The 17,573-nt window shown below is 35.7% G+C and overlaps 1 protein-coding gene across 1 annotated transcript; it reads right to left on the bottom strand.

Moving 5' to 3' along the window:
- Positions 1–943: 943 nt before the first annotated feature.
- LOC120626233 (cell division cycle and apoptosis regulator protein 1-like) lies at positions 944–16,062 on the bottom strand. Its single transcript, XM_039893648.1, has 16 exons — positions 15,206–16,062; positions 14,094–14,242; positions 13,298–13,523; positions 12,074–12,363; positions 11,414–11,684; positions 10,425–10,590; positions 8,939–9,100; positions 8,101–8,279; positions 7,243–7,413; positions 5,986–6,300; positions 5,169–5,404; positions 4,488–4,590; positions 3,837–3,951; positions 2,818–3,053; positions 1,966–2,081; positions 944–1,800 (listed from the first exon to the last, which is right to left on the bottom strand). Exons 1-16 carry the CDS (start codon positions 15,893–15,895, stop codon positions 1,602–1,604), a joined length of 3,624 nt encoding a protein of 1,207 aa, XP_039749582.1. The 5' UTR covers positions 15,896–16,062; the 3' UTR covers positions 944–1,601.
- Between the last annotated feature and the right edge of the window lie 1,511 nt (positions 16,063–17,573).

The raw sequence follows: 17,573 nt of genomic DNA, 5'->3' as shown, positions 1-17,573 counted from the left end.
ATAATTATAACTTAATCATAAAGACATTCCTGTAACAATGTTGTCCACTCTACACCTATACCAAAAACATAGCTCCTCGGCTTTCCATAATAATTAATTATTTACCTATCAATTATTGTATCTAGAATAATTGCTTTAATGTTATGATTTGTTTACTCTTTAGTTTTATTTTAAAATGTTTACAGCGATCTAGCCAATAATCATGTAATTATTCCATTTAAATATTTCTATCTGATATGTTATTTTATTTTACAATTTCCACTATAAATAAGTTTGAATTAAAATTATTTATTAGACTGCCGGCACACAGTCAACATTAGTGGCAATATGCAGTATATTGACAATAATATTGAATTGAACATTATTAATCATAAAATTCCGAGAATGGATGTACGTTGGGGTCCTAAGGTGCTGGTATGGCAGCCCCGAACTGCTAAGCGCAGCGTTGGTCGACCCCCAACGAGGTGGACAGACGACATTAATCGCGTCGCAGGTAGCCGCTGGCTACTAACAAAATACCTATCTCCAGTAGTGGACGTCTATCGGTTGATATGATCATGATGATGAATGATAACTTGTGGGCAGCCTTAACTTAATTTAAAACAGTCATTTAAATTGGAATTTGAGGAGTCCTTATTGGAAAAAAATGGATTGCAAGCGGTCGTCAAGTAAGTTTGAGAACATATGCCGCCTTAAAGCCTATGAAATCCGTTTATTTACCATGATTGACGAAGCGCGTGAGCGCTTTATAAGCGTCAATATAGTGGTCCAAAATTCAGAGGCGCGTTTGTATCAAGCACCATACTCCATTCTGCAGCACGTGTACTTCTGTAGTCACGAATTAAAGCGACCGAATCAAAACCGATTGAATTTATAATTACAAGTGTGCGCTTTATGTATAGGATTTACCTACGCACGTAGAAATATGAAAATAAAAAACTAATAATTTTGATATTTTTTATTACCATAGCTTATTCTAATAAGGGAGCGCACACATGAGCAACGTTTGTGCGAGTTCATGCATGCGTCCCCAAAGAATCACACAAAAAATTCAATCTCACATTTGAAGTATGGTTGTACAATACTTGCAGCTTACCTACTTATACAATATAATGTATGTAAATTAAGAGTACAATCACATAACTTTAAGAACTATTAAGTTAATTCAAAGGTCCACATATCTTCTTTCCCTTATCCCCTTAGGAGGTGGGGTCGACAAAACGTCTTTAAACTTGATGATTAGACTTGTCGTTTTGTTTTTTCATATTTTTTACGACGTACCCCATTTCTTTCGTTAACTTTCCATCTAATAAGGACCAATTAGAATTATGATAGAAATTTAATTTTCTTTCCAAACTCAGGTCCATTTGTAATCAGTATAAAAAAATAATACCAGTGATATTAATCATATTAAATTCTGAACTAACCTTAATTTTATATATTTTACCTAACAATGAGTGGAGACATCTACGAATTATATAAATGGTTAAATTGTATGGCTCTCTATTAGTTAAGAAGTTGCAATTGATACCAATTATAAACCAATTTAGTCTTTTAGCTTAACACTATGGAAGTTTCAAAATGTACAAAATAGTGTGATGTTATTCCTTCTCTTCAAGATCCATATTCTCTGAAGCGATAATATCAGCTTCTTTGTTTTGAGTGGGTTCTATACTTTCTATTGATAATTTCTCAGTCTTCTGATCTTGTTCTTCAATAATATTATCTTTGCTATAATCAACATATTCATTGAAATCCTCTTTTTTTTCTATTACTACTGGTTTAAATTCTCTCTCTGATCTGAAATCGTAAAAAACATTAGTTTCAGATGTCTCACAACCTATGTATAATATTATTTATCGAAGCACAGTTACAAATAAAGCAGAGAGAAAAAACTGTCTAAGCATTCTAAAATTTTAAAACATGTTTTGAAAAAAATACATGCTGCTGCATGATAAAACTTACTTAAAAGGTCCATTGAAGACTTCTACAACGTCGTCGTCTTCGTATTTGATGTTGACCACAGCCTCTACTTTTGATTGGATGCTCTTGAGTGCGGAATGGAATATCTTAGAGCTGGCCTGAAAACGATTAAAAGAAACAAAGTAAATATTAGTACATATACTTAAATCTTTCTTTTCTAAGTCATCTGTGTTTTAAGTAATTAAAATATCACTTGCTTCAACGGTAAAGGACAACATCATGAGGAAACCTGCATGCCTGAGAGTTCTACAAAGATGTGGAGTCCACCAATCCGCACTAGGCCAGCGTGGTGGACTATGGCCTTAACCCCTTTCATTGTGGGAAAAGACCCATGCTCTATAGTGGGTGGGTTGATGTGATGATACTTAAATTTAATAAATTTAGAGATTTCATTACATTATAAATTTATTCTTTTCCTAAGGCCTTCTACTATCTACCACAGGTTCACAACCTATAAATCAATGCTCTAAGCAGAAATTCTGTACTCATATTAAACCAGTGGCTTTCGCCTTCGATCAAGGCGATGTCTGTTTCATTCGTGTTTCAGTAGTCAATCAATGACAAAAAGTAAAATTATGTGCAACAAATCAACCACCGTAGGGGTGGTTGATCCTTCATCCTACGTCGTACGAACCGACTTAGGATGTCGAAAGCTTTATTGCTCATTGCTTGAGTGAGTCTACAGGCTATGAACTTCATAAAATATCACAGAGAACTCGTAATACCGTGCTATCTGCAGCCGCATATATAAAGTATTACTAATACTTTATATCCGCTTTTTGTAGCCTTTTTTTTGGTGGGCAATAATTAAAAAAAAAATCTTTATTCACGTACCGTCAATGAAGCAATCCTCGTCCGAGCAGCACTCAACGCAGAGGAGACGTCGTTCAGTTGCACTTGAGCGCCCCTCTCCGCGTTTTGCGTACGTGCAGCCGTCGCCCGGGCGACTTTGAGCGCGTTACCGGCGTCCTTCAGCGCGGCCTCCAAACGAGCGCGTTCGCCCGCCCAGCGTGAGGCTCCAAGCACCAGCGCACCAACGTCGACCAATCGCGATTTGTACATAACTACACCTGTGTAGGACAAAAATTTATTGTATTTATTTATTTATTTTATTATCAATAACTACTCAAAATTTATGATTCTTCGCGTATTGTAACTCTCATGAGTATGTTTGGATGATGCTTAGTTTAAAGCTTATATAAATAAATTTACGCACATTACACAATATCTTTTAAAAAAGCAATACAGTAAACGGCAGAAATCACATAAATTAATCCAATGTAGGTAATTCTGCACTGGATACCATTGTGTCGTTTGGTAGGTACGAGTACGAGCGACCCGTTTGGCGCTGTGCGGAATGTATACATAATACAGACGTTCAAATATTACTAAATGTTAAGATTACATATTAAGTTTATTTCATGGTAAATTTTGTTTAGTATTCGTTTTTCATCATTACTCTGTTACTGAGTCTCTCAATGTCTGGGTTAGTTCAATTACTAGTTTAGCTAGCAGATATTTCGTAGTTTTTTTGGCATAGTTATAATCAATCGTTTAAGATTCAGTTAAATTAAGTTCATTCATTGGGCTGAGGTTACTCATGGACAATGGGAACTCAGTTGCTCAGAATTTTTTAAAATTAAAACTGAACTTTAATATAATGTTTTCCCATGTAACCTTAGCGCGCTTGACATAACTGTCAGTAGTTTGACAGTTCGAAGATCTGTCAATCGTGCGAACTGTCATACTACTGACAGAATAGTTAGAAATAACATTTTGGTCTGGTAGGTGGCTCTGCTTTAATGGGCAGGATGTCTGCAGGGTCTGCTAGTCTATTCAAAACGAAGACTCACCACTGTTGCTGACATCTTTAGTTCCGGTTGAGGAGTCACCATCATCACTGTTTCTGTTGAATACGGGCAGAAGGTCTCTGTTACCCGCTGCGATTGTAGCCTCTAACTCAGCAATCTATACAAAAAAATAAAATTGAAGCTCTGACTATGAAAAAATGCATACTACTAAATACTTAACAGCTTAACTGTTGGTATATTGAATATATATTGAATATACTACGACAATACACACATCGCCATCTAGTCTCAAAGTAAGCGTAATATAAGCGTAGTATAATAGCTTAGCACGTTCGACTAAGTATCGTAAGTAGCTTAAAATGGTTGGTATAAAGTTTCATGAAGTAAATATTAAGAAAATATCTATATGACGTTAGTGTTAATCTGTATATTCCTCTATGGTCTAGTAGTCAGTATGAGCGACTGCGCTTTGTGAGGTCTTGGATTCAAGTTCACAGGCTCAGGCTCAATGGAAAGTCACAGCTAAATCCTTGTCTCCTGAAAATGTGGAGCTAGTGGAGATTTGAGAGACTGGATGCTTATTTTGCAGTTATTATATAATAGTTTAAGAATCGGAAAGTTTTATAGTTACAATTTTACGAGTAAAAACTATTGTACATCGGGTAAAAACTATTGTATATAAATGTTACTTACGTGTTGTGGTACTTCGTTGGTAACCACAGTGCCGTCAAGTGGCAAGTCTTGTATCGCGTCTTGTGAGCCCGCTGTCAGATCTTTGATTGCTTGTATAAGAACCCTGAACAAGAGAAAAATATATTCATATGATCATTATACAACTTGTGACAGAATTATGGAAGAATATTGAAAAATGTATTTCATAAGGAATCATCCTGTAAAGATATTAAATCAAAAGAAGCACATTTATTTTTCCGTACAAACAAGTTCAAAACATTCTAAGTAACTAAGTTTTAACTTATAACAACCCTATTGACGATAAAAGACCGACACGCGCATAGTACATACGCTACGCGATAAAGTGACAGGAGTCACATGATTTTAATTTTGCATGTGATGTTAGGGTTAAGGCTTTATCTGATTTCTTTCAGTAAATATTATGGCAGTGGTTTATTCAAAAACTATTAGATTTTCGGTTACAGAGATAAGTCTTAGAGACAGTACATAATGTACCTCCAAAGCCTGTGAAGTATTATTCCGGTATAATAATAAACAGGGGTAAACTTCTCCTATTCCCTGTTCTAGTGCTTCAGCAGGTGGAAGCGTAAATTATATCCCTAATTAGGGATATATATTTTTTTCCTGCCTATGCTAGCCTTGCTACTAGCCGTGAATCAGTGAGGGATTGATAACACTCACTTGTAACTGAAATTTTCCCGAATGCACACTTTTTCCAGTACGCTGCGCACTTGTGACCGGGATAGCTGGAGGCCAAGGCTCATGAAGAGGTTCTGAAGGTCCTTGCGGGTGATGGTGCCCCCGCGAGAGGTGTCGAAATACACGAGCGAGAGGAGCAGATATGGATCCGGCGGCAAGTCGACCCCGCGGCTGCGACGCCTTGGTGACTGGCTGCGTTCGTCGTCGCTGTGCGAATCCTGTTCACAGATTTAATTAATAGCTACTCTTTCACTGTTCATGTTCATTAATTATTTTCAAACATGCTTGGAAATGTAAGCATTATTTTGACAGATTCCTTCGAAATAAATCTACATTATTTTGCGCTAAAAACTAATTTTTACTCTCAAACAGGGTAACCAAAGAGAATTAAAAGAAACGCAAACTGAATTTTCCAACGTTTCTAGTGTAAGTTTAAAAAATCTTATCTATCACTTTTTGGAGATAAAACGTTTTTGCAGCAAATGAACATTGTTTACCATTTTCTTGTCCTTTGAGATAAGATGGGGATATATGGGGAGACATAATTATCTTGTGACGCTGATATAAGGCGCAATTGTGATTTTGTCGATTTTGTAGCTGTTGCTTTGGTATATTAATTTTTTTTCCTACACCAGTCCAATGTAAAGTAAACAAAACTCATAAAATATATAACAAGTAACTATATAACCATATAAAATGATTCAGAATTGTGAGTTCTGAGTCATTATTTATTACACTAACCAAATGGTTAGAATACTAAGGAAAACTATACTGAAATATATTAAAATTAAGGGATTACCCGTCTATCTCGCCGCCGCAAATCGCGTTTGTCGTCTCTTTTGTCTTTATCATCTTTTTTATCCTTGTCGTCTCTTTTATCCTTATCATCCTTTTTCTCCTTATCGTCTTTCTTATCCTTGTCTTCTTTTTTGTCATCCTTTTTCTCCTCCTTCTTGTCATCTACTTTCTTATCAACTTTTTCTACACTCTTATCTTTCTCTTTGGATTCATCTATCTTCTCTGGTTTCTCGGGCAACGTGTAAAGTGTTTTGTATACGTAGAATCCGAAGTCACGCATCAGCATCTCATTGAATAGCTCGGCGAATACGAACAGCTAGCAAAAAAAAACAGGCTTTAAGGTTTAATCACACACAGTCACGTCTCCGTTACGTCACCGTCATCAGCCATAAAGCAAGCTTTGATCCGACGGACGTTTCTCAATATCAATTCAAAATTCTTCCCTGATTGCCGTACAATTTGTAAGGTAATTTAATGGTAATTTTTAATTCCGTTAATAAACTTCACTCCTCACTTATTTATTACAAAATGAAGTACAGCTATTATTAAAAACCATTGTGACATTAGCCCTTAAATATATACAAATGTTAAACAAATTTCTTATTATCAGTTTCAGTAGAAATTGTTCAAGCAGAGTGGAGTAGAGAAACATGTTGATTTTCTTGCGCAAATGAACCCGAATAAATGAGTGTAGTACAGTGGAGATAAAAAAAACGTGTGTGTACTTATGCACACGCGATACACGTTATAATAATTTTGGCGTAACAGGATAAAAATCTTTTCAAAAATTTTATCATTCGCCTTATTCTGCGTTTGTAATTATAAATATCTAATTATCTCATTATCGGAAAACCAAGTCATTAAAATTTGAAATTTTTGTTTGTTCAATTGAATCAATTAAATCACCAGAATGAGACCGCAGACTTTGACAATTCAAAGTGTACCATTTACTGTAAAACAAAATTGTTGACGCTAACTAACTTCAGGATGTCGGTTTTTAGTGACGGTGTGCGCGCGCATCGTTAAAATTTACTCTCATCATTTTTCCCTGACGCGCCAAAAGAAGTATAACTTCTTAAATGTGAACCGTGGGTTTCTAGCGATTACATCTCCTCCTCCTTCATTGGACACCCAGTCTAATTTTTGATGCATCTCTTCTCGTCACTGCTCTGCTTTGGTGGAAATCCACCATTATGGTTTTTATACGCTACAAACACCCTCATTGGTCTAGTGGTGAGCATGATAGATTAGAACTCACCTCAAAGCTGTGTTCCTTGTTGTCAGTAATGCGATAGTCCAGCAGGAGCGATACAGTGGCAACGCTACAGCTAAACTTGCCCGCCTTGGCTGTTGACGATGGATGCACAATGATGTGTGGATTGGCAGGCAGCTCGTAGCGCGCCTTCAATGACACCTTCTCCTTTTCTATCTGCAATTTTTAAACATCTGTATGTTAGCATGGGTTGTCGGAAAATAAGGCCGCCTTTGAATACCAATGCTTGTGAATATTTTTGAAGTTATACTTCTTTTGGCGCGTTAGGGAAAAATGGTGAGAATAATTTTTTACGTCGCGCGCGCACACCGTCACAAAAAATCTTGGACATGTTAGAAATAAGTAACATAACGCAAAAATGCAGTTATTGATTTTTTTTTAATAAATAAATAAATATACTACGACACACATCGCCATCTAGCCCCAAAGTAAGCGTAGCTTGTGTTATGGATACTAAGATGACTGTTGAATATTTTTTTATGAATAATATACTTTTAAATGAATATTATATTAATATTTTTTTTTTTATGAATAGCAATTTGGTATACTGCTGATACTCACTAATGGCCTCATGATTCATTTGAGATAAGAAAACGATAAAGAGCCTTCTCTTATATGATATTGAGGCTTCTTTTATACTGTCCAAACTTTAAATTGCGTTTTATTCAAGGGAGTAAAGGATGGTGGTAGAAATCCAGTCTGTAATACTGTAAGTCAGGAATGCAGTACTACAGAGTACGGCCTAAGTTGGCCATGCTGAAATAGGTCATGAACTGATGAGTGCCTAGATTTTTTTTGAAAATTTCAGACCGGCCAAGTTTTGGTTGTGGGACATGTACATACCTTTTTCCTCTCTTCCTCAATTTCTTTTTCGGTTTTTAGTTTCTCTTTCTTCTCTTCAGGTTTATCTTTTTCTCTGTTAATTTCTTTCTTTTCAGTTTCTTTGCTCTTCTTATCCTTTTCTGCATCTGGCATCTCTTCATTCTCTTCTTTGTCATCAGCAATGACGACCGATTCATCAGCTACATTAAAGCAAAAAAAAAAGTGATTGTTTTTTTCAATATAACTAAAAGCCATCATTTGAATGCAAATTCTAAGATGGTAACGGGCTAATCGTTTAGGGTTATGGTAGATAGTTATATTTAAGCCATACCGCTAATCGGTTTCCACGCGACATCGTACCGGAACGCTAAATCGCTTATCGAAAATTCTTTGTCGGTAGGGCCTCCCACAAGACCAGACCAGAGAAAATTCAGAAATTATCAATTCCCAAATTGACCCTGCCAGGAATCGAACACGGCGCCTCCCACTTAAAATCACAGCGCTCACCGTTGAGCCGTCGGGAGGTGGTCGAAAATTTGGCAGATAATACTTAAATTATATAAGCATTAGTAACTTACATTACGAAACATTACAGAGCTGCCAAACATTGGTTAAATAAATTTCAATAAAATTCATGACCTAGCCACAGAATTAAGATCAAACAGAATCTGTATACACAACTAATATTGAAGCATCAAAAACCACTCCACTTTCGTAGTGTTTCTCGAACAAACGCTTAGTCATCATACCATTTAGCAGTTGACAGTAATTATTTAACCTCAAATGCTCTAAACGTTTACCATAAAATGGTAAAAATAGGTAAAGTTTGTGAGCTAGCAACATTAGTACTATAACTAACCAGAAGATTTTTCTTTATCATCTTCCTGCTTGTCGGCAGATGCTGGGGTCTTCTCCTCCTGATCGTCATCTTCTACCTCCATGATATCATCACCCTTCTGATCCTTTTCTTCTTCTCCCTTCACCAGTTTTGATAAACGGGATACTAGTTGACTGCGAAGTCCTAAAAAATCATCCAAAATAGTATCAAAATTAAGCTTAATTTGCTATACTCCGCGAAAAGCAGGAGAATCTGTGTGGTGTAATTTATAATTTCTTCAATCCTTATACCCCACACCAAACAGATCTTCGGCAATATACCCTCTACGCACGTTTCGCTCCGAAACCGGAGCATCATCAGGAGATGTTGACTATACAATGAATAAATGTTAAGTGAAAAATTCGCCAAATGTGTCGCCTTTTATACCTTTCTGACCCCCACCTAATCTATCTAAGCCCCTCCCACCTCATTAGTGCCTCTGAATATGTTCAATAGAGGTGAAGTTGATAAATTTATTTGTTCGTTTCGTAATTCGAACCTCCCATTCCTGTTTAATAATTTCTAATTGTTCCCTCAAATCAAGTCTCAACCCTTTGTCGCAAGCATGTAATATTTCGTATGAATGATTACTTATTAATAAATATTAATTATTCATTGTAAAGTCAACATCTCCTGATGATGCTCCGGTTTCGGAGCGAAACGTGCGTAGAGGGTATATTGCCGAAGATCTGTTTGGTGTGGGGTATAAGGATTGAAGAAATTATAAATTACACCACACAGATTCTCCTGCTTTTCGCGGAGAATAGCAAATTAAGCTTAATTTTGATAATATATCATGGATTTCCGCAAAGTAACGCCTGCTTCTATCCAATATCCAAAATAGTAATTAACAGCATCAGGTTACGATAAGCATTATTGTAATTCACCATATTGTTGACAGCGCGTCTGATGGACTTTACCCAAAGTTGACATTTATAGAAACAACTTTAGTAGAGTAATAAAAGTTCATTATTCTTAAATATGCTACAAATACTATACCTTGTCTTTAGTAAAAGATTTATTGCACGCCTCATAAGCGAAGCGTTGAGGTGGATACTGTCAGTTTACGCACACAGAGTGATACTCCAACTTAAAATGTCACTTTTTTTTATTCTTTATTGCTTTTATAAGTGAATATAAATAGACAAATGTTGAGAAAAAACACTATTTTTAACACTTATGACATTTTTAAATCTCTTTTTATTATTTAAACTAATTAAAAAATTGTTTAAAAAAGTTCTGTCTTGGACGTCCGCGTGTCCGTATGTGCGGATCCCGTATCTTGTGGTCACGATAACGAGCGAAATACTTCACTTATAGAGTTGGGTTTTTTTTTATAGGCTTCAGTATTTTGAGAAATAAGTCTATTTATTACTTTTCACGGTATAATTAGATGTAGTTTAATTTTATTGTAATGAATGAGATTATGAGGCGTGCACTTTTGGATTTTACAACTATTTGTATTTACCTTTGCAGCTTACGTTTCGTGCACGAAGCTCTTGTCTCAATTGATCAACTTTAATTGTTCTCAGATCAATTTTAGAATAATGAGTTGGTTCTGGTTTGCCCTCATCATCATCATCATTTTCGTCTATAGTAATTGTACTGTCATTTTTATCCAAATCCTTGGTCTCCTAAAAATCAATTAAGATTATGGTTGTAATCTAATTAACAAAAAAAATACTATTGGATCAAGGCATTAACTGAGAATAAATTCATAAAAAATTATGAAAAGAGGTTTTAAAATATTTTAACCCTTTCCATGCCAGTATTGTTTGTTAATTACTTCGTATATCACAATCACACATATGATTATGTGGTATGACTCGTATCTGGCATATTGGAATAGAAGAATTAATAAACAAGATAGGAAGACGTATTAACATATACGAGAGCACTCATAGTTCCTCTTACAATCCTTAAAAAGACTAACTAGGGACGAGTGCAAATAAAACTTATTTAGAATACCTTTTCCAGGAAAAAAGAGATAGCCTGGAATCGGAGAGAAAATATATTTTGAACATTATTTCCTAGAAAAGACAATAAAAAAAGCGACTGTTGTCTTGATTTGTAACAAAGTTTGAAGTGTCTCATTTTTATTTTGTTAAGTTTTAAGAATTTTGCTGATGATGAGTTGTTTCGGTAATGCCGAACACTCAAATACAAATGCCAGGAAATCAATTTTCATACGGAATGTGAATACGAAATTTAAGAGATAATCGTAGTCTAGTCAACTATCGTAAGCTCACGGGATATGCGGTTGGCATGGAAAGGGTTAATCTTGTTAATCAATTCTACTAATTATAGAAATTAAAAAAGGGGTGCCTATATTGTCAAAATGTTAACATCGCTCGGATCGGCATCGGCAAATCTGCGGCAGCAGCTCCGGCGATGTCATCGTGTTTAAGGTGTAGCGCACGCAGCCGGAAACAAAACCAAACAAAACTGGGAACAAACAATTTGGGATTTGTCCGTCGCACTGGTGTCATCTATGACTGCATCGGGTCCGGAAGTCGGCGCCGCATCGCTGCCGGAGCTCTTCTCTTGGTCGCCGTCTAGTTTTTTCAAAGCCGCGTCACAGGCCGCCTTATAGTGGTCCGTAACAGTGCTCCAGTCGACGCGCGACGGCTGAGCCGACCACACGTCCGGCAGGAACAACACCACACACTCAAGTCGGGATTTGCCGCCGCTGCCCTCGCGCCAGTAGTAAAACTCCACCATTCGGTACCTGCGCGGGTAACCAAGTTGTAGTTGATACATACTCACACTGCAGCCCTGCCGGGGCTGCTTATCCGCCGCATGTACACGACACATCCCGTACGAGAGGCAGTCGCTTTTTTGGCAGGACAGTACATAACTCAGCTGGCAATGCGATCACGATGTACGAACGCTTATTACTCTCACATAATGAATGTGTACTGTACCAGGATATGGTGACGCCCAAAACCTAGAGTATCCTTTTTACATGTTAAATGTTACATTTCATAATTTAAAACAAAACACTATGTTATTATATTAAAAAAGGATACTCTTGGTTTTAATAGGATTAGGGTACAAACAATATGGACTTCTGGATACATTAATCACCAGTTGGGAGATATTGTATATATAACTTACCATTGAATGCAGCTGGATAGGTCAATGCCTGTTAGGGCTTTGCAAGTCCTTATAGCGGTTTTAACCAAAACTCCTGGATCAGTGTCTGGATTTTCCCCATCAAGTGAAGGGCTCCAAGGCCCACCTATAGCAAAGTTCTCTCCCCCCTTACCCTTTTGCCCAACAAGGAATTTGATCAACCTAGTAGGATGTAAAGGCATTTTGTTGGTACGTTTGTCCTTTTCATCAACTTTTGTCAGACCACACTTTTGATAGAGACTCTCTAATGTTGGCATACTGATTAGCATAACCTGCAAAAAGGAATTTGTTGAGCGACTCGAATTATTTTATTTAAATCTTTGACTTAAATTAATTGTTCTCTTTAATCCCTACTAATATTATAAATGTAAAAAACGCAAAAACTTCTTAACCAATCCTCATAAAACTTTGTACACATATTCTTGGAAGTGTAAGAAGTAATATAGGATACTTTTTATCCCGATATTCAGCTCGGTTCCTTTGGGAGAGGGGATGAAAGTGTTGAAATTTGACGGTTTATACCATAGTATAAACCGTCAAATTATAACAGATTTAAATAATTATTTTACTACTATAGAGGTTATAATATGTGTTTGATTTTGTCCAAACTGTGGTTAGAGATAGAAGACAGAACTCCTCAGCAGCAAACCCCTCATTCAAGGCTTAGCTATACAGCGTACTTTAAATTTTTTTAGAACTAAAACTAAATTTAATGCCATATAAAAAAACAAAATCAAATGCAGACAAGTGTTATAAAATTTAATTATTTTATACAACCAATTACTTTTAACTTACTTGTAATATTATAATCAAAACTATTTAATATAACACCAGTGCAAAATGCTACCAAATAATCATCTATTGCATTTGGATATACCAAGCCTTTATTGCTTAATTATTAACCTAAACACAATGAATAAAAGAAGTTTTAATAAAAATTTTGAACACATTTTATTAGACCATATATGCTAATTTGGTAGTCAATGCTTCATATATTTTTGGCTAATTCAGTATCATTTTGTAGAATAGTTCAACACTATTCTACAAAATGATACTGAATTATTGTATGTATACTGGGTTTATTATACTTATGATTTGTCCATCATCATCCTATTTTCAATGTAGATTAAAATAAATATTTATACATTATATTCAACATACTTTTTATACAGATTATGTATGTATGTAATTTTAATTTAATTTTACCTTAGCTGAAAATTTGTAATCTGCATCAGGAGGTTCTAATACAGCATCATTGGGACTTGGATCCAGAACTTCTCTACTCATAATATGGTATGCACAAGGATTGTTCAGAGAGAATGGTGCCTGTGGTGGGAAGGTTTCACCCCACTTTACGGAGGCACTAAAGAAATCTGAAGGTACATACAGATTGGTATATCTCTGCGATAATGTAGGCACATCAAGTTTTTGTCTGAAAGAGGATTTATTTTAGGTTTAAAGTTTCAAGTACCTATACTTATAAAATTGTAAAAATTGGTATTTAAAAAAGTTTTTACTTGGGTTTACTTAAAGTTTAACTAAACATCATTTTATGACATCTGCCAAAGGAAGACAAAGGTCTCACTTTGTCATCAAATCAACTGTATTACACTGGCAACGCTTCAGGAACTTTTGCTAATATTATATTAGTGTGCTATATGTATATAAAGTGATGCTACATCTATGAAAATTCAATAAAATCCTCAGTCTGCTGCAGCATACATGTGCCTCATCAATCAATTACCAGTTCACAACAGGGCCACAAAATAAGAAAATAAACCCTTAAATTAACGCTTTATTTAAGGATTTTCTGAAAACAAACATAATCAGCATAGATGTGCTGGCTAGTACGCTACTATCTTAAGACTGCTGTAGAAAAATATAAAATAAATTAAGCAAGGTATGCCAGTGAATGAATTTGGTCCTCCCAAAAGGGACGTCTAATTTCTAAGCACTAAGCCATCAGCTTCTTTTATCTTGAATTTTTATAGGTTAAACTTACATGTCAAGAGGAATTCTGGGCATTCGAACAACATACTTCGCTGGAGATGGCTGATGGACAAAAGTACGTTTACGTGGAGGCGAGTCCCTACGATTGCGACTGTCACGTCTCTCACGAGATCTAGAACGACTTCTGGTACGGGATCTCTTCTAAAATGGAGAGAATGGATAAATTTAATAACAATGAATGCCTTACTATTTAAGTTTATATATCATAATCCCTTAACTAAACTGGATGTTAAAATTGTGATGATGATAATGATGATGTTATTGCTATTGTTATAAGTGTCCATTTAATTTAAATTGAATTTACAAGCCCCTAGATTAGCAAATTAGTATATCATCATATCAACCTATTACTGACCTACTACAGGGCATGGGTCATTGGGTTAAAGCCATGGTCCATCATGCTGACCCAGTGCGGTTAGGTGGACTTACACCTTTGAGAATATTATGAAATAATATGAAGAAGAATAGAAGAATATTATGAAGAATATTAGAGGTATGTGCTGGGATTTAAACTCAGCCCCCTGAAAGTTAAGTTGAAGTTCTACCCAGTGGGCTATCACAACTTCAATTGATATTAATATATAATAAAAAGGGTAAAATATGCCTTCTTGCAATTTTGCAATGAGTCAATTTCACTGATTTAGCAACATGAATGTCTGTAATTGGGTGTGTGACTTTGAGATCCAGTTTGCCTGTACCTTTCCCTTCGTGGCTCAGAGAGCATGTGATTAGTAAAGTCAGTATCACTAACATCTAATAAAAATCATTACTTAAAGTCATTGATAATCAAAGCCTTCTAAAAAAAAAGATTGTTTTAAGCTCCTAAATCAAATATCTTGACTGAGTGGCTGGATAATAGCTATTTATAAAACCCTCTCTTCTCATAATAGTTAGATGAGTTATGGATAATTTCATCACATGTAACAAATGTTAGCAAATATTTTTAATTTATATAAATTTTAAGTCATATGTATGTTATCATATCATAACAATATGTTGATTATAATTCAATGTTTTATTGTACCTATCTATGGTGCAGTATGTTTAGTGTAATTAACACTTAAAGGTTTTTGTTAATAAATGGTAATCTGGAAAATATTTTACCCTGTTTGGCATAGGAACATTTATTCTGTCATCTCGCCGGGGGCCTCGATCATCCCTGCGATCGTCACGACGTGATAACATCGATTTTTTGTTAGACGGCGGTGGTACCGCGTTATAAGAATTTGTCTTTTGTGGGTTAACTTTTTGATTTGGTCCTCCTTTTGGCAATACTTGAACACGCGTAGCATTCCATTTGAATGGCATGTTCGGATTATAGGTGGCCTCTACTAATACTCTATCATTAACTTTTGGAATAGAACCTTTTACGCACACAGATGTTTGATAAAAAACATCGTGATCGACAAACCCAAAATCATTGTGAGTCTTTGTCACGGTGCCTGTGAAAACTCGTTGTTCGTTTGTCTGTTGATTTTGGTTAGAAGCGTTGTTTTGATACATGTTTGGGTTCATAGCCCGAGGCGTGGGATACGCTACAACATTTCCTGGATACATTTGCCCTTGGGCCATTTGGTTCATTGGCATCTGGCCCGCCATTGGCATAGCCATACCACCTTGTGCTTGCATCATATTTGGATTAAACACTGCTTGAGTTTGTTGAAAGGGCATCATTCCTTGTTGTGACATCATAGCGGCGTTTGGATCCATTATTTGGGGATTCATGCCGGTCATGTTTGTGTTCACATTTGATCGCGCCCATGGTGGATTTTTAGTTCCGCTACCGGTCTGCATTCTTCAGTTATATTTGAAACACTTTCACTTCTTATATTGAAACATTGAAAATTATATATTTAAAAAAAATTAATGCTACTGAAACCACACTGCAGAATCATAAACAAAATGGAGCACAAATGGAGGGCGGTACCATAGAGAAAAGTAAACAATTGACATTCATGAATCAACCCCAGCCTCCGGATTGGCTGACGATTTCGGAATGGCAAGCCAATTCGGGATATGCTTAGATTATTTAAGCGAATCAAAATAGTGCGACTCGTGAAATCATCGATAAACCCCACAGAACCAAAACCTTTAAATGTAGTTTTAAACTGTCAGTATTGTTCAATGCTTAAACAGGGCACAGATTAAACATCTATAGGCGAGGGTAAACCTTACTGTTGGCGTGGCGATACATACCGTGGAGATGTAGTCTACTTTGTTTACTATGTTACACATGTGAGGATAACCTGTGTTTTAATTATAAAAATAGTTTTAAGTGTATAATATGTCTGACAGCAATAATCCAGCAAGTAAAAGTGTGTAGCCTCTTACAAAGAAAGCAAATCACACTTTATCTTTTCAGTATGCCACATCTGACATCTGACTCCTGTAGTAATCTGTTTCTTTTAATGCATTATGGAGGGTAGAGGTAAGGAGAGTCATCTTATATGGGAGAAAAGTTGAAAAAGTGTCCAGTTGTTGCGCTAAACAACAGTTCAAAAATCCTCCACAATGGCGCTGGTGGATGCACAGGGTATGGTATGAATGTAGCAATCGTAGATGAATTGAAGTATGCCGAGTTAAAAAATTTAATGTCATTATCGACTAAAGTAGTTAATTATTGAGAATTTCAACAACTTACGTTGTACAATATATTGTGGTAAATATAACCTTACTTCCTTGTATCTCCATACATCCTTGTTTATTTTTTAAGCCTACTCTAACAATATTTATATTTGGCGCTTCTTTTAAGAGTTACCCTGATGCAAATGTGGCGCCATCCTAATTTAATACATTTTGACGACACTTTTTCATATACACAGATGACTCTCCTTACCTCTCTCTACCCTCCATATAATGCATATAACGTATACAAAACATTTTCGATGTTTCACATCGGCCAGGCGTCTTGTGACGGTTCATACATTTGCACCTTTTATTCGATTAAATAAATAAATAAATTTTGTTAAATGTTTACATCTCATTATCATGAAAAAATATCAAAGCAACGATGTTTATATATGTGTTACTCCCTTTATTACGAAACAGTACGTTTAATTAGCATATTTTGTGCCTAAAATGTCTTTTTTGCCTTATATGCATCTCTTTTTATCACACAGCATTTCATGTTTGCGGAAAGAGTGCGATTGCACTAGCATAATAATTAAACAGTAGTAAAGTAAAATGAAAATACTTGCTTAAAAATACAAGTAATACCTACGTTCTAACACTATTTCCTGACACTATTTCGTTAGTGATTATTGAGGTACCGACGCACTGGCTCGATGAGCCGATGTAAAAGTCTGGGCGCGGAGACAGGTGCAGAAGGCGCTCGCATAGTAGAAGTGCAGCTAACTCTGGAAAATATTAAGTCAAGATCGACAATCTACAGTTATTTTAGTATTATATTGTATAGTATTTTATTTTATACTTCATATAGGTATAAAATATGGGCCTATTAGTTGCCGGAAAT

This window comes from Pararge aegeria, chromosome 9 (genome assembly GCF_905163445.1).
Source record: "Pararge aegeria chromosome 9, ilParAegt1.1, whole genome shotgun sequence".
Classification (NCBI taxonomy): domain Eukaryota; kingdom Metazoa; phylum Arthropoda; class Insecta; order Lepidoptera; family Nymphalidae; genus Pararge; species Pararge aegeria.
Note: the sequence above shows the minus strand (reverse complement) of the source record. Positions and strands in the feature narration are given on the sequence as shown.

What these genes read in the sequence shown, in the direction of transcription:
- LOC120626233 (XM_039893648.1), bottom strand. Translation starts at nt 15,895, where the DNA reads ATGCAGACCGGTAGCGGAACTAAAAATCCACCATGGGCGCGATCAAAT. An exon ending in ACGAAACGTAAGCTGCAAAG is followed by an intron (nt 9,101 to 10,424) that starts GTAAATACAAAT and finishes ATGATTTTTTAG; the next exon opens with GACTTCGCAGTCAACTAGTA. An exon ending in TGATAAAGAAAAATCTTCTG is followed by an intron (nt 8,280 to 8,938) that starts GTTAGTTATAGT and finishes GCTTTAATGTAG; the next exon opens with CTGATGAATCGGTCGTCATT.